Source organism: Beta vulgaris, chromosome 1 (genome assembly GCF_026745355.1).
Source record: "Beta vulgaris subsp. vulgaris cultivar EL10 chromosome 1, EL10.2, whole genome shotgun sequence".
NCBI lineage: Eukaryota > Viridiplantae > Streptophyta > Magnoliopsida > Caryophyllales > Amaranthaceae > Beta > Beta vulgaris.
This window is the reverse complement of record NC_079202.1, coordinates 54,652,334-54,677,766: the sequence shown is the minus strand read 5'-3', so window position 1 is coordinate 54,677,766 and position 25,433 is coordinate 54,652,334. Positions and strand designations below refer to the sequence as shown.

The window sequence follows — 25,433 nt, the reverse complement described above, 5'->3', positions numbered from 1 at the left end:
ATGAGTTGGAAAAGGAACGCATTTTTGCTATGCTACTAATACTTATACTTGCTCTGCTCATCTGATCAAGCCTGGCCGAGGAAGAAGTGTGGGTTGTGTTTTATTTGTGTCCTTCCGAATTGAAATTAACTTCAGTGTTTTCCCAATTTTCATGAGTGGTCAAATTCAACTTTCCAATAGTTGGTAGCTTGGGATTAAGGAAAAATGTGATTACATACGATTGCAAAAACTAGTAGAAGAATTTTCTTTTAAATTGTAAAAATAGTTTGTGACTTCCCAAAAATTAACATAAGCCAACAAGAACAAAAATGTGTAGTTTACACTTTGTTACAAAATTTATGGATCACTAAAATCAGCCCTAAAGTTACATTTACAACTCAGAACATCGTAAACAGCATTATGTGCATGGCTTCAGAAAGCATGAGAGCTACAGAGGACCATCTTCTGGAGTAAACTCATCTAGATTTCAACATCCTGGAAAATCTCTGCTCAAAATTTCCATGTTGTTCATACATCCATGAACATACACCTTGGGTTCATTCACCTGCAGTAAAAACATAAGGACCATATTACATAGCCTGAAGTACAGCCTTTCAGACTGCATTATTGGAAGCTTCTTACCAATACAACAGGTGGAATACTTTTTCGAAGATTAACCCGCGAAAATCCATCCACAACGAACAAGCACTGATATCCATCAATGTAGGAGTGCTCACTATCATAGAAAATCTTGTATCAGTAACATTAAAGAATCTGAAGTTTACTCCTTTATTTCTAATGATTGTTAGACAGGATGTTTTCCTTGACCAGATAGGTGTTCGAGAAAAGTTCGAAACAGCCAAATCTCACCAGTAGTAAATATTAAGTCATAATAGTAACACAAAATTTGACACATTGTACAGCTTTTTTTCCTCTATCGCTTTGGGATGGCTTTGGTGTTAACTACTTGTCTAGACAAATGATTTTTTTGGAAGTGATAATGCAGAAATCAGCGACTCACTTGAGAAGGTAGGTGAAATTTCTATGGCGATAGTCTTTAAGAGAAATATCCTCCTCTTTGGAATACCTGCGTCGATAGCACAAAGGACATGAACAGGATGTCTCATGTCTTAACATTGAAAGCTCCCAACAAGGGTTGATAAACAAACCACAAAAAAAAAAAAAAAAAAAAAAAAAAAAAAACAAGAAAAAAAAAAAAACAGAAAAAGAAGTGCACATAGAGGCAGACAAACCACCCCTTCTCAGGTGATGCTCCTTTGAGGATGAAGCAGTTTATTGCATGAAGTTGAATAAATAAAGCACAAATACAAGAAAAACAAGGCCTGTACATTTGACAATAACAGAACTGCAACACTTCATAAGGTATGAAGTCGAGACAATATGCCTATCCTTACATGAGAGTCGAGACATGTACTAATAAGATAAAAGGCACAGCAAGGTGTACCTCCATGGGAGACCACTTTCACAGAAGCGTGTGATTCCATTCATTGCTGAATAAGTGTCTATATGAGTCCGAACATCACCAGTGTTGTTCAAATGGCCTGCCAAAACCACCATAAGTTTCAACATATATGTATGCTCTCAAAAGAGCAATAGTAGTAAAGCGGAACATGTACGACAGCTACAAAATAGCATGAATGCATGATCAGGCACCAAATTTGGCCCAATGCTCTCCCAACGAAAAACTATACACCACTACATTCCTGTTCCTGTACCACGGAAATCAGCTAAGTTCCAGCCTTCTCACTCCTCATCACCAACAACCCTTACAACCCTGTAGTTCAATCCTTCAAAAAAGTTGCTTTATTCATCAGCACTTCATGCTAGATTGACTACCACATGAGTCAAAAATATGAGCCTCAAATGTTATACAGCCAGCCTATCATGGACACTCCTCATCACCAACAACTCTTATAAGCCCTTTCTCCATGTTAATCTTCCCTCTTGCCGCCCCTTTACCTTTCTCCTACTCCGTTCTTCAGCCAACGACCACTACAAGTCTACAACATTATCATAGCATTGTTGTCACACCTCTAATTCACCATTGCTCCCCTCCATTATCTAAAATAATTAGTGATCCAACTCAACCATCACTCAGCATCTTGAAAGATTAAGCAACTAGTACTAGTAGGGAATGATGTCTCCAATTTTCTTATAAAGGTGTCAAAAAAACATAGGTCTGCAAGATGTAAAACCTTCAACTCGAGGAAAGAGAAGTAAAAGATAGTATATTTTTCAAAAAGAAAGAAAAATTTTAAGATGTAAGATGGGGTTCCAGAAAGTACAGTATGAGAATTTAATAAAAAGTAGCTTTCATGGGCCATGTATAGAGTTTATACGGCAGCAAGATGAGTAGTAAAATTGGTTTTGATCAAAAAGATGGAAGATAAGTTGAAGGTCGAGACATACGGGTTTCGGAAAGATACTTGGTTCAAACAAGAATTGGTGAAGTCTCTGGAAGATCTTGATGAAATTTCATATTACGCATGCCTTGCAATTGAGAGGCTTTTTATACATTCCGAACACCCTCCTTTTACCTCCGTTTCTCCCCTGCCCCATCTTCCCCTTTTTCCCTGACCTTTAATCTCTTTGTTCTCTCCCTTGCTCCTCTCACCTTAAAGCTGTAAACAGCTGAAAATATGCAATAAGATTTGAAGACAGAATGGACCACACACACTGAATAGCTTGTAAGCAGCAATTAAGCGTAAACAGCTTGTAACCAGCAATCAAGCTGAAAATTTACTATACATTAATGGCAAATAAATATTAAAAGAAGATAGGTTTTGATGTTAGAGAGACAAAAAGGACACAAAGTTCCTATAATAGTCTAATTAATTTGAAACCAGCATAAGCAGTTTCCACTTTCCAATTTAAAAATACAGAGTTTCCAAATTTTTATGATTAGTATAACAAATTTTGAGTTCATATACAACCTATAACATGTGACTTTAAAATCTTAACACCAAAAACTGATACAGATATAAGCCTAAAATTGATATAATGAAAGGGTAACGGCTCCTCTAGGCTCTATGTGCATATGCATGCTCCTCAAAAATAAGTGCATCCATAGAAAGAAAAAAGAGAAGAACAGAGAGCGCACTAACCCATTTCATGGAGCTTCCTTAAACCATAGCCACTAGGATAATTGTGGTATGATGCCATGAAAAACATTATTGTGCACCCTAAGCTACAAATACATATATAAAATTAGATTGAACAAGGAAAATTCAACCATCATTAACTGATAGAATGCTACTGTTATAGTAGAACTTAACCTGATTAAAAATAGACCAAGCATTCCAATATAAAACAACTTCCAAAAGCTCTTTTTCCTATTATTGTATCTGCAAGAAATTAAATGAATCAACAGAGAAAAAAAAATACCCAAGGAGAACTTGTTAATAATAATACTCCTTTTTTTTTAAATAGAGCTACAGTTTTACTTTTGCACTATTCACAAGCACTACTTTGACCATATCTTTCTACATATTTATAAACCTAATGTTAGCATACAAGATGTTGTTGAGTTTGTCTCCACATATATTTTCAAAATATCAATTTTTTAGTAACGGACAATTAGAGATACTAATGATCAAAGTTGTACATTGGCAAGTGTGCAAGTCAAAATGGAGCATCTTTTTAAAAAAAGGGAGTAGAAGATATAGATTCGGCTTTCTCAATACTCAACCCTAGAGAATAAAATGGAATCCCTTACATTCTGCTTGCTGATATCGCAGCAGCCAGGTTAAAAACTGGAAGAGAACTGATGATAAAGCGCAATTCCTTCAACATATAAAATACAACGTATCAGTACATGTAGTTATAAATAAACATATGGTCGCATCTAAATGAGGCATACCTTGTGCGGTAATTTGGAATACAAAACCACAAAAGATAAAGTTGGGACTAAGTAACGCAAAGTCCTCCTATCAAGCAAGACACCAAGCTGTAAAAAGACATACCGTCAAGTGCGTTTATGGGGGGAAAAGAAACATAGACTTTAGCAGATAAAAACGCTAGCACTCTAGTTGAGCAGAACAACAATTAGATATCAAGTTACAAGGTATATATGTTTAAAAGGACTAGAAAAGTAAAAAAGCAAGGATAGCAGGGACTTCTTCTCATAAAAAGTAAATACTAAAATCCAGTAATAATATTATCATGCGAATGAACAACATTAAAAAATCATCACAGATGAAATTGCAACATATAATTAACTTATAAGATCTGCACTTACCATAACGAGAGGATATACAGCAAGCAGTGACCTGGGAAGCGCTGAAGTGAAATACCAATGAAATGGCGAAACCTAAAGGCAGTAGTATTAAGGACACACAGAGATAATAGAGATTTCAACAAGCGTAAATTGATAGTCCTAAAACTATATGGATCAGTGACACCAAGCATTTGCACCCACACTGAGAATAGGAGGAAAAAAGAAAGATAAGACGAGAAAATTTCACAGTTGAAAGGATACACCCCATTCAGAGCTCCGATCTAACACAGAATTGAACCATAAAACTTCAAATTCGGGCCATAAGACCCGTCTCCACATTAATGAATCAACCATTACAGTAAGACCTGCAAATGCATTGAACAAAATCAAGAGAGCCGGCAATATATTAAAAATTAAGAAGACATCATCGATTGGAATCATTAGACAGCTTAGAGGTCCAATACAATGCTCTATTATCTGTCTTTTTTTCCGCAGAGGGAGTATTCTTCTGTTACAGTAAGGGTGTGTTTGGTTCACTAGTTTTAGGTATGAGGTATGGGTTTGGAATGAACAAAACCCATACCTAGTGTTTGTTTAACTTATTTCTAAATTTTAAACCCATACCTCAAACCCATAAGGTATGGGGTTTAGAAACCCATGGGGGGAGGTGGGTATGGCTCATACCTTATCTCTAGGTATCAAATAAAAGAAGATTTTTCATTCCTAAATGAAACCAAACACAAGGTATTAAGTATCAAGTTCTAAACTCATACCACCTTGGTTTCATTCCTGATTCCAAACCCATACCATTATATGAACCAAACGCCCCCTAACAGAGGTACGGTATCATATTTGCATTTCAACCCATAGGACAACTTAATTTCTGATCTTCTTGTCCTTCCATAACTTCCATATTCTCGGGAATGGATAAGGGTGACAAAAGTGGTATCCCTTTTTTTTGGGGGGGGGTGTTTGGATCCTCTAGAGCTGTAAAATAACTCTACAAGGTAGAGATTGAGCAATATCAACCATTGAATAAAAAATCAATGATATATTCTCTTTCCAAAATCCCCACTATTTTATCTCATTAAAATTGACCCAGAAATCTTTCCTTTCCACCAATATGAGCTCTTAATTTTAAAATGTATGGTTCAGATACAGCTATACCTTGTAGAGTTATTTTAAAACTCTAGAGGATCCAAACTCGAGGGGGGGGGGGGGGGGGAGGAATATAAGTGGTACTTTAACATCAGAAATTCTTTATAAGGTCAAGATGTACCAACCTATGGAAAGTATCGCAGCCACAATACAGCATTTAATTGCTTTCCACAATGACACTGATCTGGTCTGCAATTACAAAGAATTTGCCGGTCAGTGGGACAATTGTAACTGTCAGTTCTGAGTTGTAAACAACAGTACGTTGTAGTAAATTGCAGCACATAGTTCTGGAAAATTTTCTACTATGCAGCGGCTAAAAAGGCTAGAAGAATGTGAATCACTAAAATGCGCCTTAAAATTTAGCTCTATGTTCTTGTACTTCCTACGATCTAACTCTTGAAAATTTTAACTGCCTAGAAAGTGAGTGCTGAAATTGTGATTGATATAATAACCAGACAAATCAGAATCAATAAAAAATAAATTACAAACGGAAGCCCCACAATAGGTCTTCAGAAAGTTACCCCTCTTGTCAATTGCTCACCATTCTAACTCACAGAGGAGTAATCTGGCTCTGGAGTATACAGTAATTTGAAGAAGTGGACAAAAGAAAATTAAAATGCTAACTGATATCATTGAAAGGAGTAACATCAAAGAGAATTGAGGAGTGAGCAATTATAAAAAAAAGTAGCATATGACATATGAAAAACAATATCTCGAAAATTCAAGGTGAAAAAGAATGTAATAATGGTCACTTCCCTTCAGCATAGCATGATAATGGCAGAGAGATGGAGAATGATGAGAACCCTGGCCCCTTCCAAAGTTTAAGGACTTGCATAATTATATGTGGATTCAGGGTCAAATATTGGATGTTAGCCCAGAAGCATATAATACAGAGCAGCTAATGACATGCATGCATCGGGTCCAAATCTAGCTAATGGTTTCCCCAATTTGCTATTTTCTCTCTTATTTCACACCGCCCTTCATATATTATTTCACTCTTAACCTATATTGATGTTTGAAAATACAAATTTGTACTAGTTCCACCACATACCCAGATCTAAAGGATACTTACTGAAAGTCCATGGCAAATTTGGAGCATTGGACTACTCTTTGCCAGAGATGAGCACAGTCAGACCACATAAATAATAGGAGCATATTACATAGTAATCAGAAGAGAGCATCCAAGACCGTTTGAAGATAGAATGTTCATAAGTTTAAATTGCCATTCATGCCATAAAAAACAAGCAAAAAGATATTAAGTTGGTGCTTATTCTTCAACATGAAATGATTGATAAATACATGAAAAGATTAAAGGCAATCAGATCTAATTGCAGATGCAGTAACAAATGATGGAGCATGGAATTAACATTAGCACTGAGATAAATTGCATTAGTGTGTTCTTTCGGGTCTGTAAAAGCATATGATGTTAACTAACCAATAAAAGCTGAAGGCCGATGGGGCAGGCTAAGAGTAGCACGTCACATCTGAAAACCAACGTCGCAAAAACCTGACATAAATGGAGCAGAGCACTTTATTTACCCGAAAAGAAACCAGGGGCGGGGGAAACGGCAGCATGCTTTAGGATTATCAACAGTTTTCCAGTATGGCTCCGTTGTACACAGGATGTAGAGAAATACTAATGTAACCAACCTTTTATCTCTAAAAACATAAAATAGTGATTAGGTAACTTCAATGAACAAGTTTCTTCACAAGAAACTAAAAGCAGAAATAACAAATGTACAGTTCTGATGAACAAAAACACAACACATCCAAAGAAAATCAAAAATTGATCTACAGGTTTAGGTTGTGTGTGAGAGATCTGCATAACTTTGACATTAGATAGAAAGAAAGGAAAAAAAAAAAGTTGATTGACAACGTAAGATCACTTGTTTCTCAGCATCCAGTTCCAACATAGATATACTCAGAACTTGCTCTCAAACCCCTTAACCCCGAAAAGAGGCAGATGGATAAAAGCTTCCTCTCTTTCATGAAATAGCTGTCCTATTAGACCCTTAAAAGAGGCAGATAGATAAAATATATGTCAGGCTTAACATCATATAATGCTGACAGTTACATATCTAGGGATCGGATTTACATAGCAGGAAAGACGCACCAGAATCTGTAATGCTGTATAATAGCTCCCCTTTAACCAATACCCATACGCCATATTGACTGCAGTACAAATGACACATCAGTTCAGGAAGTGAAACATTCAGCTAGAAGCTAGTATCTTTACCACTAAGGAGTTCAAGAAAAGGTACTCAAACATGTGCCAAGCATATTCTGGAACCACATGTCAACTTTTTAACAGAAAAAAATTAAAACAAAAAAACCAAGCTCGAACATACTTCCTCCGTTTCTTTTTACTTGCAACGGTTTGACTTTTACACTATTCACCAACTCTACTTAGTTTATGTATGGTGATTTATTGTTAAGGAAATACATATTCATGTGGATCTTGTTAGATTCGTCTGAATGTATATTTTCCGAATATATATTTTTTATAATTTTTATTTATCGGTAATTAAAGTTATTGATGGTTGAAATTATGCATTGGCAAGCGTGAAAGTCAAACTGTTGCAAGTAAAAAGAAACAGAGGAAGTACAAATTATGCAAAAAATATCAACACCAAATCAGGGATAGTCACAAGGTCCTAATACCAAAGCAGACACAACCTCAAACGGGAACTTGCTTTCAAACCCCTTAACCCCTAAAAGAGGCAACCACATGCATTGTACATTCACAATCTTGACCTTGAATTGCTAGTGTTTTTTGAATTTTATATTTCCTTTCCTTTCAATATTTTTCCCAAAAAATAACAAACATTTTAGGTAAAGGTCAATGAGAATAAAGCAAAGAGAAGAACAGAAGGACCAGGTCGTAGCTAGTCAGTCTAGTGGTGTACTTGGAGTACCTTTTCCCACTGCCCCCATCCACCTCCTTTGATAGGGGAACTAGAATGTTTTGGCAGTCACTTTTCAGAAAATATCGATGGTTTTCCTTATCCATTAATTTTTTTTAATCAAAATGTTCCCAAGTAAAATTCATATTTGCTTTCAGTAATCCAGACTGCTGGTAATAAGCAATCAAATGTGAGAACTAGCTCATTACTTCCAAGTCAGAATTGACATCTATTTATATCACACTTTAGTAGCAGAAAATTAGCATATAATTATGAGTAGCTATCAGTTCCATGAATGTACCAAGTATTCTGTAGTTGGAGTTTATTCTTCATATAATGCTAATAGAGAGCTGTGCATCAGCCAAAACATCTAAGGAATAACGCCATTTACTTTGATAAATGTAAATAGGAAGTACAGATCTTTCAGTATGGATATTTATATCCAGAATACTCGAGTAGTAATTATTAGTTGCAAACTTAAACATTGTTCATTAGAGGTAATATAGAAAAAATTTCACTTTGACTTTTAGTTGGTACATCACAACAACGCCAAAGCCTAAATACCAAAAGATAAGGTTGGCTGCATGAACCAAAAAATTATCTCCTACGGTCGTGCAAAAAGACCTTTTTCCTCCATTCATTTCTATCGAGTGCTATATGCTATTGCAAACCCATTTTCTTCAGATCCTTTTGGATCCCCTCTATCCAAATCGCCTTTGATCCCTCTCGGCTTCTTCTGAAAACCCCATAGTCTCAGCTCTCGAGTTTCTTTAATGGTGCCTTTTGATCGACGTCGCACGTGCCCAACTCAGAATAGCCAGTAACTTGGTCAATACATACAAAGTAAAAGTAATTGGTGGAAAAGTGCTTTCATGATAGATAAAAATTGGTTCTACAATTAATATTAATTCTCATTTAAGAAAGAGTTATTTAGTCATAAGTTTAAAGAAAAGCTGTCATAACATTTTATAGTTGTTTAACAAGTATCTTTTAGTTCTACAAACCAATAGTTAACAATCCCATTTCTATAAGAGAGTAATTGTATAGTAAAAGTGTATAACTCATAATTGTGTGATTATGTTGGTGACTGAATGCAAAATGTTGGATACCTTCATCCTTTTCTTAAATGTGAAAAAACACAACACTATACTTGGACACGGACTTCGACTGAATGGAGCGTCGTGTGGCGTCAAATGTGGCTGCGGCATGAGTTGGACTCACGAGGGGAAATAGACATGGCACAAAGTCAAGAGGGAAAAAAAGAGAATGTTGATAGGATATCAAAAACCATAAATCTGACTGTCGGGGCGCCATAAGAAAAGGAGAGCTAAAAGTTGGGGTTCATCGCCTGAGTGATGCGAGCCCACCATGAATCTCGGGAGCTGCTGGTGCTCTTGCATGTTACACAAGCACATGGAGAGGAGCATATTTGTCAGTCTAATAGAGTATGGGAGGGGGGAGGGGGGAGGGGGCAGGGGGCAGGGGGTGAAGAAATGATCAATGTTTAAGTGTTCAGCTTAATATATGTTCATTAACTTTACAGTTGACATCACCCCTTCGTCTCATTTATTGAAAAAAGTTCCTCTATCTCCCAGTTAACTTGTTTAGGGTATTATCTCTAGTCTTGCTAGTCTCAAAAGTCAAAACAGTAAAGTCAAGAGTACTTTTTTTTACAGTAGACAGCATTCAATTTAGCCCACATTTAATCTCAGTGTCTAGGTCCCAATGTTTTGAAACTCAAGTGTGTGTTGCAGCTACAAGGGTGCAAGCCTAATGCGGGACTAAATGTTCACTTTCAAGGTTTTCAATCCAAACCTAAATAGTAAATAACAATGAAGTTCTTGGCATAGACTTTGTGAAAAAGAAGTGATCCTTTAAATCAGGGCTATGGAAAAATATTTAGCACTTGGGAAGAACTATGTTGACTTCCCAAGATTGTTAGAAACCAAAAATCACACCAATAACCATTACAATGTGAGAGTTATGTAACTCTCTTTTTCGCCCATTGCAGAGTTACAACAGACAGACTACAGAGTATTTGGAGCAAAAAACTCTTCACTTTGACCACAAAAGAGATGTCAACATAACAACTATATGAGCATGGAGAAGAGACCATCTAAAGGAATCCTACTATGATAGTCATCACAGAGATGTGACTAGGGGTGCTAATAAGTCAGGGTGGCTCGCAAACTATCCGGACTCGGCTCGATCAAAGCTCGGCTCGAGAGGGCTCGACTCGAATTTGGGATCGGCTCGAGACCTTAACGAGCCGAGCCTGAGCCTCCTTAAGTTTGGCTGAAAGCTCGTGAACAAGCTCGAAAATATTTTAGATAGTTTTATGTAAAATAGTAATGTCCCACATCGATAGAGAAAGTAAACACCAACCTTCTTTTCCTTACATAATCTTATTACCCTTTGTCTACACTTCTTGTTTAATTTGTCTTATTTTATGTTGGACTATTTATGTAGTCCTTCATTTGTATACTTCCTCCGTTTTTTTTACTTGCAACATTTTTCTTTCATCAACTCCAATGCAAAATTTGGGTAGAAGAGAGGTAGAGAGGAAAAAAAAAGAGGGCCCATTATGATTGGAGAGAGAGAAAGGAAAAGCATAAGTAGAAAGTGTTGCAAGTAATTAATTATTTCCCTTTTAGGAAAGTGTTGCAAGTAAAAAAAAAGGGAGGAAGTATATAAAATTAATTTTTTCACTAACTAATTCAATCACTTTCAGTATTCTGTATATATACACATTTTGGAGAAATGAGCAACACATGGCAGCAAGGCCAACAACATAACATTTGCAAATATAAGTATATAGATAAAATAGAACATGCAGGAACCACCTCTCTTGCCTATAAAATTCTTTTGTTGGGATTTTGTAAGTCCTACATCGTACAAGTTGGAAAACATTATAATTGCAAATTTAATAGTAAAACATGACACACAACAAATGCACGCACCTCTTCTTGCTGTAGCAGAATCTCTTGGTGGGATTCATAATACCCCACGTCGGAAAAGAGACAAGAATAACAAGCAACTGTTGTATTTAAAAGGTTTGTATAGAGAAGGGAAGAATGTATGGATGTTGGCCCTTCCGGCCTTGCACATTTATTGAAGATAAGGTTGTCATCCGGTGAATGTTTACATGTTAAGCTGAACTTTTTTTTATGTTTATAATTCTAAGTTTTTGAGCCGAGCTTGGCTTAGATCTTTTCGAGCTCGAGCGGAGCCGAAATTTCTGGGCTTGACGAGCTTCGGGCTTGACGAGCTTCGAGCTTGAGCTCGAGCCGAGCTCAACCTCAACCATTCTCGAGCCGAGCCGAGCTTGGACATGTTCAGTCTTGGTTCGGCTCGTTAACACCCCCAGAGGTGACAATCAAAAGACTGGTTTCAAAGATCTCGAGGCCAATTACTATATGCCATATAAAATGAACTCTAAAAAACATTAAAAAAGAGAGGAAAGAAACTAAAGAAAGGAATGATTTATATTTCATGGAAAAAGAAAAAAACAACTTGACCTCCATTAGGGAAAACATTGGAAGAATAAAACATTAATTGAATAGATACAAAAGTTCACTTATGGTCATTTATGATAATAAGATATAGAATGGAAATGAGAAATGAAGAACATTGAATAGAAGATAAGTGGAAAACCATGTCAATATGTAGACAAAGAGAGATATGAAAAGTAATCACCTAAACCCAACGCCAGTATGTTTGGAAGAGGACGTGTGCAGTAGAATAGCAAGTGAAACTGAAGTACGGTTAATATCACAAAGAAAGCTTCTACTTGAAGACCAAACTTGCTTCGGATCTGTGATAACAGAGTAACACTCACTGTAAGTTATAGGCATGATACAACAACCTTAGATATGGTAATGATCTAAAATTCCTAGAGTCTAAGCTAATACTCAAAGTGTAAAGCATAACACTACGGAACTTTCTCGTTCCGGAAGGCATTTCAAAAACAAAATTTAGCACCTGTTTTACCATTTAATATCTCCTCCCTATGTTAGGCTCTCATAGACAAGAATGAAGAACCTGGCCGAAATAACTTTCTGACCGTTGTTGTGACCGGGGAAAAAAAAAAGCAGAAAGCAATTGGTAACCAGAAGATAATTAATTCTTCTAAAATTTTCAAGATGCCACATGAAATCACCCACTACCTAGACCTAGAAAATTTCAATAGAAGGGTTCTCCAACCACTTACTAGTCTTATCACCACATAGCTATAATCCCATGATTGCCAAACACATGAGATTTCAGATTTAGATGAAACATCAAACAGAAATCAAAAGGCAAAAAGCACACCAGGACAATTAAATAAGCTTTGCCACTTTGAACAATAACATTAAGAGATGAACTCACATACCTGAAGCCGGAAAAAACGTAAGGTGGACAGTATGAGGCAGCCTAACGCCAAACGGACTAAAAGTGAAAATTGAAAAATTAGATTCAAAATGATGAACAGAACTTAGACTAAAAAAAGGGACAAGCACAACCAAATCCAGACATCTGGCAGGATTTGGGTAATTTGACCAATTAATGTGTCTTGTAAACCTGGTGACTCACTTAAACTAAAGAAAGTGCAAACAGCAGAAAAATGACAACATCATCAGATACTAATTGTAGGACAGAAATACAAACTTCAGATATATAGTGGAGATCTGAGGAATCTCACCTATGAAGAGACTATAGATCTTAGGCAAGTGTAGAAAATTGATGACAGATACAACAGGAGATGCCAAAAGTGACACAAGCAAAGCACCTATCAACAAAAAAAAAAAACATGAATAATAAATAATAAACAAAAAAAAGTATGTCTAGTAAGACTTGCATTTGAAACTTTCGAGGTCATAAAACCATCATGAAGTTTAACCTATGAGCAGTGAAACTTTGGATAAAATTGTAGCTGTTACTCGACATCGTGATTGATCGCGTTATCAAGTTGGTTCTATTCCCATGACAATCCATCACAAAGATTCGCAAATTTATTGTATCATGTTGTAAGCATCAACATGAATAGAAGGCAGGTTTACAGTGTTGATACAGAGAAACAAACAGGATAAGGACTGCAAAATTCAGGTTCAGTGGTCCACATACATTTCTCATGTCAAAGCCAGCAAAGCTTTCCATAGATTCCCAAACATACATATTATAAAGTAAAAACATAGAGGGCATGAAGCCGAAAAAAAAGAAGAAAAATCTATTTCCAAACCATTGCTGATACTCCTTCTAAATCCAACTATTTATGCAAAGCCTATTAAAAATATGCAATTATTTGGTCTAATCTCAAACATACCTAACTATAAATATAGTCGGTCTCTTGGGGAGATAATCAATCAGTAAACAGGTGACAACCATTTATAATAGGAGGGTTAGGCACAAAAACAACAAACCCTCTAACTCAAAGAGGTGCCAAGCATACACATCACTACATCAGCAAGAAAGAAAGGGAGCTTCAAGCTAAAGATTTGCTCATGGTCTTGTATGTAAAATCAAGAAGTAATAAGCAATGCTGCAAATGGCACGATTTCTCCCACTATACAGAAAACGGTCAAGTAGATAACTTGAAAGCTCTCATAAACAAGCTATTTCCTTGAAACCCTCCAAGGCCTACAATTCCTCTTTCCACTACACACAACCGGATAGCTAGATAAACCAACTATTATTTTCACTTATTCACTAGCTTTCTTTTCCATGCTACCAGCAGCACATCTAAGACCTGGCCCACTTGAACCCACAAATAAAGAAAAGCTACGATGGCATCAGATCAACATCCAAGGGCGTGAAATTAAGAGGTAAAATACTGGTTTTTCCTCTTGAACAATGGCTCCACCTACTCTCTAGCTGTAACAATCTCTTAAGAGCATCTTCTGCAGGGATCTCCCTGTTTACTGCTATCTAACTTAAGAAACAAGCTTTAGCACGAGCATCACCTCCACGATCTACCTTTACTTCAAAGAAGTTGCAACAAACTGAGATAGCTTTCTCTTCTCAATCATTTGGCCGTCTAGATTATAATATGAGTTTCATTCTAGTAAACAACTATATATGTTCATAATCACAAAAGCACATGACTTGAAATACTAAAACACAAATTTCACAACAGAAAATGACAATCAATTGACAATAACAATCTTAAAATCTTACCAATGAAAGTGCGCGGGACAACACCAGGAAACTCCAAATGATCATACTATTATGAATAAACATAAACCATTACAAACCAAGATGAAGCAAAACAAAAAGGGGAAATTAGCATAATCACTATATGATCAGTCCACAAAACATCAGCCAAATATAAAAAAGACTAGTACAGGAAGAAACATACTTCAGCCAAGCGATGCCGGTGGTATAATATATCATGCATTGCCTGTAAAAACAAGCAACAAGAGACAATTAAGCTACCAAAATCATAATTGGGGATTTTGCAAAAACCCACAAAATAGACAATTCTAGGTTTAGTGTTATAGTAGTACCTGCATATTAAAGCTCTCTTCAACTTTAGTATAGGGTATGGTAAATACATAAAATGCAGCTACTGAACCCAAAATCAGATCATACCCTTGAAAGAATCATACAAATATAGAAGATACGCATAATAAAAATCAAACCCAATTACTATGAAAACAATGAAAAATGCGTTATAAAATTTTGGGAAGTTAAATTCACCGTAATTGTGAAGGAATTTGCCAGATTTGGGAGCCATTGAAGCTGAAGCATAGACCTTCAGTGAACCATAAATAAGAGAAACGCAAACGTATGTAAAAGTGAGAAACGCAAAGCATAGAGAGGAAGTTGGACTAAAGAATTAACTGAACCCAAATGATCCAAACACAGACTCGATTTGGACCCTTAATTAAGACAAGTTAACTAAAATTTTTGCCTATATTGATTATTGTTACCTAACAATTAGGGATGGGCAAGGGTAGGGTCAAGGTCGGGTCCAGCTGGACCCTAGATCCGGACCCTAAATATTTTTGCAAATCCAGACCCGGAACCGGATTCTAAGGGTCTGAAAAAATTGGATCCTGACCCGGACCTTTAGGATCTGGAGGGTCCAGGCCTAAATTTTTTATTTTGCTAAATTTTCAACATTATTAATATCAATAATCATCTGAAATTCGCATGAAACAAACACAAAAATCGCATGAAACAAACACAAACATATAAATTGAAAAAAACGAAACAAACACAAACACAAACTTATAAACTGGAAAAAAAAAAACGAAACAAACACAATTCACAAACATATAAACTGAAAAAAAAAAACGAAACAAAAACACAAACATACAAACTGAAAAAGAACGAAATAAACACAACTTACATAAGAGTTTAGAATGGGTGTTTTGGTGTTTTAGTTTAGGTTTTAGTCTTTTAGAAAATCAATTTGTTTTTTCAAAAAAAAGTTAGGGTCTGAAAAACTTTAGGGGGTTGCTAAACGCAGCCTCACTTTACTAACGCAGCCTTAAAAAAAACCCCAAAAAACCCTTATTATCATATTCTTTCTAAAAACCCTTTATCTCTCTAAAAAATATTCTCTCCATCTTTCTAACTATTAGATATAAAAAACTTCATTGAAGATCTAAAAATTTTAATTTGATATTCAATGGGCGATAATTTTGACCCAATCGAGTTTCAATATGATGTAAGTTGTGAAATTTTTTTCGTAATTATGATTAAAGTTGTGAATTTTTTTTCGCAAATTATGATTCAAGTTGTGAAGAATTTTTCGCAAATTCGTAATCCATGATTAGTCTGTTTCGTGTAGACAACACGAAACAGATGATTCCGTTTCGTGCAATCTGCACGAAACAATTGAATCCGTTTTGTGCATCTTGCACGAAATATTATGTTCTGTTTCGTGCACATTGCACGAAATCGGCTAATTTTGTTTCGTGCCATTGTATAATTTATGATTGATGATGTTTATCAAATTTATGATAACATGTATTTTGTGGTTTTCATAAATTGTCAGGATGATGTCCATGTTGAAGAGGTTGATGAAAATACACCTGATTATAGTGAATTTTTCACCACTACAACTATATTTCCCACTCGAAAAGCATTGTGTGATTGGATTACTGAAGTAGGTAGGCTGCATAATATGGTGACAATCATCGCTCGATCACAATATGGTGAAGGGCAAGACTTGGGGAATGCAAAAGCTACCCTCACTTGTGAAAGAAGCGGGAGATATAGACTGCATAAGTCTAGAGAACGTGTAGATGTGGAGAAATTTACCGGTACAAAAAAGAGATTGTGTCCTTTTCGACTTCAAGCGATTGAGTGTGTTGGTGGTGGTTGGAGTGTCTATGTCATTAATGGAAAGCACAATCATGATCTTCCCGATTTCCATGAGGGACGTGCAATTATTGGCATGTTAAGTAAAGATGAGCTCAATTTGGTAGAAGAATTAACTAAATCTCATGTACCGCCTAGTCAAATCATGAAAGTTCTTAGAAAGGTGGATGAAGAGACTTTGACTACAGTGAAACATATTTATAATGCCCGTCAGAAGTTGAAAACCGAGGCAATGTTTATAAGTTCTCATATAAACATATAAACCTTATATCAATTATAAACATGAGAACTTATATCAATCACTTTCAATTATAAACATGAGAGCTTATAAACTTATAATCACATTTTCAATTATGGTTTGACAGTGGCCCAAAGTCATAGCATAATATAAACAGTGGCTTCTTATAAGTTCTCATGTTTATAATTGATATAACATGATCCCATCAAACAATCACTTTGTCTCATAGTTTACTATTAGATGTTTATATTATAATTGAGACAAACCATATTATATCAAACAATCACTTTTTCTCCAAGCGCATGTTAGATTGTTCGGATTGGGGATAATGCACAAAGGGGGATAATGGAGATAAAATAAAGATAGGTTCGATAATACTGGTAGTATAAGAGATGATGTAGAAAATGCAAATAGAGCAAAATAGAAAGGGAGACTATTATCCTCACTCTAGGAATAATACATTACCCTTGGGGGTGGTGGGTAAATGAGGGTCACAATACCCCTCTCCTTACACAAAAACAGGGGCTAACTCCAAACTTGGTTGGTTTGAGAACTACTAATAGTAAACTATAAGACAACCTTATTTCAAATTCAAATATCAATCTTTCTGACCTGTAGGTAGATGACATTTGATTAGGTTGATCTTACATGTAGGATAAGAATTCATGATAATAAACATAGGATAAGAGTTCATGATAATACACGTAGGATAAGGGTTCGTGATAACAACATTATTGCAAATGATTTGTAGTTTTTCGGCTTAGTATCTGGGTTTATTAGGACTTAAACAATTGGATCGAAATTTGGTGTTATACTGGCAATATGTAGTTATTGTGCATGAACTCTACTCACACAGAAGAAAGAGAATAAGAGAAGAAGAAGAAAAGTTAGCTAAGGATAGTAACATACTTCATCCAAGTTATATGAAATAGGATAAACCATTTCATCCAAGTTATATGAAATAGGATAAACCATTTCATCTAAGTTATATGAAATAGGATAAACCATTTCATCCCAGTTATATGAAACAGTATCATTGATTTTGTTCAATTCACATGAAGCAGTAAGAGTTATTCCATTCAATTATACAAGAAGTCAATTTCAGAGAATTTGAACTACAAAAAAATGCTTCTTTCATCAATGGTATTTTCAAACAAAAACAAATATTGGTTATGAAATATTAAAAAAAACGCAACAATTTGCTCCAAAGAAACATGACCAACGAGCCAGAAATTTAACCAAAATGCAGCAATAAGAAAATCACAAAAACGTAGCAATCAAAAAATCAACAATAAGAAAATCAGAAGAACGCATCAATCCAAAAAATCAGCAAAACGCTTCAATTTCCGCCAACCAGCCAGTTTTTTTTTTTTTTTTAAAAAAACCCGAAGAACTAACCGATTTGCGCCAAAGTCGTGAAATTTGGTTAAAATTCAAGACCCAATTCGCATTGCACGAAGCCAATAACACAATCACTCATGCAAATCGCCCCAAAAAATGGAGAATTGGATACAAATTATTCTTGAATCAGCTATCAACCCCAATTTGTTCAACATCTGAAGAGGACGAAGAGGGAAGATGGAGAGAGAGGAGTAGTTAGAGAGAGAAATGTGAAAATCGCCCCATATGATGGAGAATTGGGTACTTAAACATATTGAATCAGAAACAGATTCAACAGGACGAAGAAGGAAGAAGGAGAGAGAGGGGAGAGTGGAGAGAGGAGGAGTTAGAGGGAGAAATGGGTTTTGAGAAATACTTCCTCCGTTTCTTTTTACTTGCAACGGTTTGACTTTTGCACTATTCACCAACTCTACTTAGTTTATGTTTGGTGATTTATAGTTAAGGAAAAACATATTCATGTGGGATGTTATTAGATTCGTCTGAATGTATATTTTCCGAATATATACTTTTTATAATTTTTATTTATCGGTAATTAAACTTACGAATTATTGAAATCATGCATTGGCAAGCGTGAAAGTCAAACTGTTGCAAGTAAAAAGAAACAGAGGAAGTAGGTTTTAAGGTTAAGGGTATTTTAGGTATTTTGTAAGGTTGTAGTAGTAAAGTGAGGTTGTATTTATCAACCATGAAACTTTAAGACTCAAAGTATTACATTTTAACTTTTTTTAGGGTCCAAGACTGGGTCCAAATTCTTTAGGGTCCGAGTCTGGGTCCAAGTAAACAAATTCTTTAGGGTCCGAAATAATTTGTTTTAGTCTTTTAGATAAGTTTAGGGTCTAAGTGTCGGGTCTGGGTCCAAAACTTTAAGACTCGGACCCTAAAGAATTTACTTGGACCCAGACCCGGACCCTTAGGGTCTGAAAAAGTTGGACCCAGACCCTTAAATTAGGGTTGGGTCCAACAGGGTCCAGGTAGGGCCCTGGACCCATGACCACCCTACTAACAATTGACATGTTCTTTTTTCGCCTAAAATTTTTTAGTGAATCTATTTTTTTCTAATTGACATGGCTCTGGAATCCTCAAAGGATTATGTGATCATATAGACGACACAAAACTATAGTTCATAGTGCAATTTTTAACCCTTGATTACCGTCTATATACTTTTCAACTTCTCCAATAACCATAGTCAATATCCATACAAATATATTAAAAAGCGTACGTGACAATGTATACACGCCACATGGCACCTCCACACAATGTATACACGTCATGTGGCACCTCGGTTACTCCACTTAAATTGTCCAATGTGTAAACAAGTGACAAGTCATGTCATCTACAAAAGTAAAATTAACTTCCAACAAGATTTGAACATGTGACCTCTTGCAATTATATATGACACAATTACCATCTCAACCAACTTTTAGTCATATTTTAAGTGCCCATATTATTATACTTGTACCTTTTAACTATTGGGTTTTACTTAATATATTTTGATGGGAATGGAAAAAAATGCATATCAAATTTATAAAACAATACCAACCCGGAGCAACACCCGGGCTCAAATACTAGTTAAGGATTTAAAAGTAAGCGAGATATCACTTTTACTCCCTAACTAATAATATTACAGCATATATAGTCTCAAAAATCCATTTACCCTTAAACTTTATTGAAATTTACAACAATCATAAATAAACACATACTTTTACCCTATATTACTCTGACATCTTCATTTACCTCAAAAATCATGTGTCATGTCGTGTCCGACACAACACTTCACTTGGATATTTCATTTTAAACTAAAAACTTGTCTTTTTTCTACAAAATAGTTGAGTCAGACACTTAGGCACATGTATTCGAATAAACACTCAATCCATCTATGAGCAACATAGCTTTTACCAATGTGTGTACCTCAACTGCCCACATTACATGTCACTAGGGGCATGTTCTCCCCATCTTATTTTCAGTTCAATTCAGTTTAGTTCAGTTCATATCAGTTCAGCTCAGTTTAGCTCTGGACAATACATTTACTTTCACATATCACTATTCATTTCAGTTCAGTTCAATTCAGTTCAACTGTTTTATACCGAAGAGAACAGGCCCTATGCGTGTTATATTCACCTAAAAAAGTAAGTTTCAAGTCCAACAAACACTCAAAACTAAATTCCAATAAAAATCGGCTGAATCTAATAAGTTCAATTCACATAAGTTCAGGTGAAGATAACGCATTGTAAGGCTATGTTTAGTTCACCTAAAATTTTCTGATTTGAACTTATCTGAACTTATTTTTTCTGATCTGATCTGATCTGATCTGAACTGATTTGATTACAAGATCTTATCTTTTAGATTTTTCTCAATATATAAGAAAAAATATAAGTCATGTGGGGTCTTGTTTGATTCGTCTCAATGAGTACTTTATTAATATTCAATTATTATAATTTTTACTAATATGTAATGAAAGATATAATGATTTTTAAATATAAGTATGATCTGAACTGATCTGAACTTATTTTTTCTGATCTGATCTGATCTGAAATAAGTAAAAATAAGGTGAACTGAACCTAACCTAAATCAGCTTGGTCGACCCATACCCTTACCCTCCCCTTACGTTTCACGCGTTGACTAACCCATGTCCCATGCTCATCATAAAACACAACTAAGATATTTGTTGTGTGATGCAAGGCAGCCAACTAACTACTAGTCTTCTCATTTCTCAACTCACATTCCCAATTTCATAAGAAAACCAAAACGTCTCTTTCCTGCCTTTTTCTTTCTCCTCTCTGTCTATATTTACTCCCACACCTTCACCCCTCTTTCTCTCTCTCTATATCTTTCTCTCTCCTCTCTTTGCTGACCTTCACTTCGTCGGAGATCCGCAGTTTCACGCTCATCTTTTCGCCGGCGAAAAATTTTATTCCGGCGAATTCACGCGTCGAATCATTTTGTTGTCTCGATCGTTCGTCTTTGTTTAAAAAATCATGAATCCGGAGTAGTAAGTTTGATTTGATCTGAATTTCGATGTTTTGATTCGTAATTTTGTGATTTTAGAGCTGTTTATATGATTATTGATTGAGAATTTTGATTCATTTGATTGATCTGTGATGCTTGTTGATAGATTTGGATGTTTGCTTGTTTTTTGGAACTGCTGCTAAGATTTATTATGGAACTGTATTTACTCTGCTGGATCGCTTCTTGAAGTTTGTCGTAAACGTGAAATTTTGGTTGAAATTGTGAAAATTCTGAGGTTTTGAGGTTTGAAGTAGGAATAATTTACTCTGTGAAACATGATTATTACGTGATTGAGATGAAATTTCAGGAAGGATTTAAATCATTCTCAGTTGTGGCGGGTTTTGAACTACTTTTTGAATATAGGGCTTGTACGGTTGTACGTATATACAGTATACTGTTGTATGTCAAAGCTATCTGAGCCGCTGATTTTTGGAAGCATTCATACCAATTTTACTTTTTTTTTTAGAAAGAAATAATTGACAAAAGGATTTAGTTGAAGGGGACTTTTAGCGTAGAAGCAGATAGGTTGTCAACGTTCAAGTTGATTGGAGCCTTCTTTTTGCCATTATGCACTTATCAGGCTTGTCGAAATTCGATAGCAAAATGCAATTTTCGAAGCGCGAAAATCATTTCTCTAGTTGGTTGTTCATTAGATAAGTTCACTACTATTTAATTAGAAGACACTCCTTTGCTCGGCCATAGCTTGGGATCTCATCTTGAAAAGTTTTGTTAGTTTGAAATTGCGTGGGCTAAGTTTGGTCTGGGTTTATTTCAGCCTTATGCTGCTTTTGGCTCTTGGCTTCTTACTCTCTGTTTTGGAGAAAATGCTTTTTCCCCTTACTTATGGTGATGCTTCCTTTTGCAGTGATTACCTGTTTAAGCTTTTGCTTATTGGAGATTCTGGTGTCGGAAAATCATGCCTCCTCTTGAGATTTGCGGTAAGCCTAATAATTTTTATGCTGACCAGTGAATTTATATGTTTAAGGTTGTTATCTCTGAACGTGGTTTTGTGCTTGGTGGTTGTGGTTTTGCTAATAGTCAAATGTAGTGTTTGTATTTAAAAAAAGTTAGTTGTTGTATGTCAAAGAGAACAAACCCTAAGGCTTTGTTATCGATGAGACACGTTGACAAGAAAGAATGCGACACATTAGCTTAATTCGTTTCCCAATTTTAGAGATGAAGATAGGATAATCTAGACACTCATAAATAGATTATCAATGCTTTCCTCTCCTAGTTCTTCAGAGGCCCTACAAAGAAATGATTAGTGACTAAGTGTGATGAGAACTGATAAGTAATTGTATTCAGAAAAGAGGCTTTCAAACACTAGAATGAGCTTTGAATCTCACTTTTGAGAAAGTGATTCCTCCATTCTTTCCAGCTTGTGTCATGCATGCAAGTTTTTTGGACTTTGTCTATTAACTAAGCTTTCACATTACTGTCTCTTCAATGCTTTGCTCTGTGCATGTGTGCTCTACGCTGTTGAAACCTTCCTCTTTGACTTTCCTGTCCTTTGGGATATTAGATACTGCCGTTGACCATTTCTTTCGTTTGGATTGCGAATTTATAGTTGTTAGGTTGTGGTTCATATCCAGACATCCAGAACCACTATGTTTGGTTGTTATCGAACTCTTTGGTAAAGGCATTTTTAGATGTTCAATCTTTTGACAGTTGATTCCTCAATCTTGCCTCTATATCTTTGTGATTTTCACCTTGGTTTTGCTGAGAGGCACTTGCAAACTTGCAGTTGTCATATTAATGTTTTTTTTGCACAGCTTACACTTTGCCTGTTCTTACATCCAGTTCTCTTCAATTGTTGATGCAGGATGACTCATACTTGGAGAGTTACATAAGCACTATTGGAGTTGATTTCGTATGTTTTTCTTGACTCAACATTTAGCAGCTGATTAGTCCTTGATCTTCTTAGCTCTATTTTCACTTGTATTTGTTGCTGTAGAAAATACGCACTGTGGAGCAAGATGCAAAGACCATTAAACTTCAAATTGTAAGACTATTTTCTACCCATCTGTCAGCAATATCTTTTCAGAAAACTTATTTAGATTGTATTTACAAGTGGGAATCATTAAAATGGAAGTCAGGCGCTTATGCCTCTGAGTGAGTTTATGAAATGTTTTTACTCTAGCGATCATCTAAGCAAAGTATCTTACACAAATACTTTCACTGATATCCAGTGGGATACTGCTGGACAAGAGCGTTTCAGGACAATCACTAGCAGCTACTACCGTGGAGCACATGGCATCATTGTGAGTGGGTTAATAACTGTAGCTTATGCTTGTGCTTTGGCTATTTTGCCTTTTCTATTTCCTGCAATGTCTTTTAATCACCAGCTGATTTGCTTACTCAACTGTTCTGTATGGCGTCACAGGTGGTCTATGATGTAACAGATATGGAAAGTTTCAACAATGTAAAGCAGTGGCTAAATGAAATTGATCGTTATGCTAGTGACAATGTTAACAAACTTCTAGTTGGAAATAAGTGTGATCTTGCTGCCAACAGGGCTGTACCATATGAAACTGCTAAGGTGAATAAGCCGACCTACGTTTTGTGTTCGTTTTTACTTCAATTTTAGTTTTGCCTTTCGATGGGATGCTTACTCATCTTTGCACCTCATGGTCTTAATCAGGCTTTTGCTGATGAAATTGGCATACCTTTTATGGAGACCAGTGCAAAGGACGCTACTAATGTAGAACAGGCTTTCATGGCTATGACTGGTTCAATCAAAAACAGGTATGTGTTCTTGACCTAACCTTCATTATGGTGGTTGAATATAGATTAGGAATGATTTTTCCCAGCTGCTGCGAATCTTCTATGTGATAAAGTGGTGACTTGTATACATTGTCACTTTCCTCACATACTCCGCTTTACCCCTTCTTTGTTGCAACACTTTATATTAGTTGTAACTTACCTTTTCTTTGGCATACGAGCTCTTTCCCTCTCCTCATCACATTGACACCTTTTGCATCTCTCTCTTTATTCCAGAGTAATGGTTGTGCAACCTCATTAGGGTGGCACCTTATTTTCCTGAATTTGTCTAAATTTATTGAAACTTATAGTTGAAAGTTTATTTCCATAAGGCCTTAGAACTAGGGGAAAGTTCGGTATACGGTTTGGATAAGGGCCTAATCTAATCCAAGCCGAACAAAATTTGGATTTTAATTTTCCAATGCGAATCCAAACCAATTAGAGTTTGAATCCGATCCAATCCAATCCGAATCTTCATACTCTAAATTGGATCTGATCCGAAAATTCGATTTTTTGAAACTCTAGTTTTTCGATTAAACAAATTAAGCACAACAACATCCTAGTAGGTTTAGGAAATGTTGAACTAAGTGATCTTAGGGTTTTAGGGAAAAGGTTCATGTGCTACGCCTACTAAGCTATGGACTAGGCTTTTTTTAATAATAAAAAAAAAACCAGCTAAACACTTAATCCCAATCCAGATACATAATACAAAGGCATATGACTATTTGGTTATATTGGATTTTTAGATTCAATTACTCTCAATCCAATTCGATCCGAAAATCCAATTTTTCCAAAAATCTCAATTCGAATCTAGTCCAAACATATTTCGAATTCGATCTGAATTACTAGCTCGGATTGGATTGGATTGGATTTCGGGTTTTATCCGAATAACTTTCACCCCTTGAACCTACCTTGGTAAGGTAGAAAGCACCCTAAGGGTTACTTCAACCTGCAATTGGATTGCTGCTTCTTGCTATTTCCAGTTACTGCTTTTTTCTTTTTGTCATGCCTCTATTTTCTCACTCGAGAATAACTTATTTTACATGTATTTCGTAATGATAGGATGGCCAGCCAACCGATGAACAATGCAAGGCCTCCAACAGTTCAGATCCGAGGTCAGCCCGTTGCACAGAAGAGTGGATGCTGCTCTACCTAGGGAAAATATGAAATTTGATGCCACGTTGTGGCATGTAAGAATCTGATATTCTGCAACATTATTTGAAATTCAATATTCATCAACATGATCTCTTCTAGGTTCCGTGTTCTTAGTGGTTTGCAATTTGTTAATTTGAAGGTTTTCATTCTTTTCTACAAGTAGATTTGTATAAAATGATGAATCATACTGAAAATTTTAGCATGAACTTCTTTTACCTTAATTTTTGCCTAATTGACCAACTTTTACTGATCAACTTTTTGTTCCATCGCATAATTCTACGGTGGTAAA

General features: G+C 35.7%; 2 protein-coding genes across 4 annotated transcripts; one reads left to right on the top strand and one right to left on the bottom strand.

Annotated features, from left to right (window-relative positions):
• Nucleotides 1-230: 230 nt before the first annotated feature.
• LOC104905254 (dol-P-Man:Man(7)GlcNAc(2)-PP-Dol alpha-1,6-mannosyltransferase) lies at nucleotides 231-18,572 on the bottom strand. 3 transcript variants are annotated; one of them, XM_010693728.4, is made up of 21 exons: nucleotides 18,221-18,570; nucleotides 14,953-15,007; nucleotides 14,760-14,845; nucleotides 14,612-14,653; nucleotides 14,431-14,476; nucleotides 12,959-13,045; nucleotides 12,650-12,705; nucleotides 11,974-12,091; nucleotides 7,488-7,546; nucleotides 6,810-6,881; nucleotides 5,500-5,563; nucleotides 4,478-4,581; nucleotides 4,238-4,309; nucleotides 3,860-3,946; nucleotides 3,716-3,783; nucleotides 3,276-3,344; nucleotides 3,105-3,187; nucleotides 1,445-1,541; nucleotides 1,001-1,066; nucleotides 622-715; nucleotides 231-544 (listed from the first exon to the last, which is right to left on the bottom strand). In XM_010693728.4, exons 2-21 carry the CDS (start codon nucleotides 14,987-14,989, stop codon nucleotides 467-469), a joined length of 1,485 nt encoding a protein of 494 aa, XP_010692030.2. In that variant the 5' UTR covers nucleotides 14,990-15,007; nucleotides 18,221-18,570; the 3' UTR covers nucleotides 231-466. The 3 variants fall into 3 exon arrangements, with proteins under 3 accessions (XP_010692030.2, XP_048496099.1, XP_048496101.1); XM_048640142.2 differs by lacking the exon at nucleotides 1,001-1,066 and having other exon boundaries at nucleotides 18,221-18,572; XM_048640144.2 differs by lacking the exon at nucleotides 14,760-14,845 and having other exon boundaries at nucleotides 18,221-18,571.
• Nucleotides 18,573-20,920: 2,348 nt separating this feature from the next.
• On the top strand, nucleotides 20,921-25,365 carry LOC104905255 (ras-related protein RABD2a). The gene is made up of 8 exons (XM_010693729.4): nucleotides 20,921-21,212; nucleotides 22,095-22,167; nucleotides 23,052-23,099; nucleotides 23,184-23,231; nucleotides 23,419-23,490; nucleotides 23,613-23,768; nucleotides 23,871-23,974; nucleotides 25,052-25,365. Exons 1-8 carry the CDS (start codon nucleotides 21,199-21,201, stop codon nucleotides 25,143-25,145), a joined length of 609 nt encoding a protein of 202 aa, XP_010692031.1. The 5' UTR covers nucleotides 20,921-21,198; the 3' UTR covers nucleotides 25,146-25,365.
• The last annotated feature ends 68 nt before the right edge of the window (nucleotides 25,366-25,433 follow it).

Coding starts and splice junctions, on each gene's coding strand:
- LOC104905254 (XM_010693728.4), bottom strand. CDS start 14,989: ATGGCTCCCAAATCTGGCAAATTCCTTCACAATTACG. Junction 4,582..5,499: donor GGCTGCGATACTTTCCATAG/GTTGGTACATCT, acceptor ATGCATTTGCAG/GTCTTACTGTAATGGTTGAT. Junction 3,784..3,859: donor ATTCCAAATTACCGCACAAG/GTATGCCTCATT, acceptor TATATGTTGAAG/GAATTGCGCTTTATCATCAG.
- LOC104905255 (XM_010693729.4), top strand. Junction 23,232..23,418: donor AGACCATTAAACTTCAAATT/GTAAGACTATTT, acceptor ACTGATATCCAG/TGGGATACTGCTGGACAAGA. Junction 23,491..23,612: donor GTGGAGCACATGGCATCATT/GTGAGTGGGTTA, acceptor ATGGCGTCACAG/GTGGTCTATGATGTAACAGA.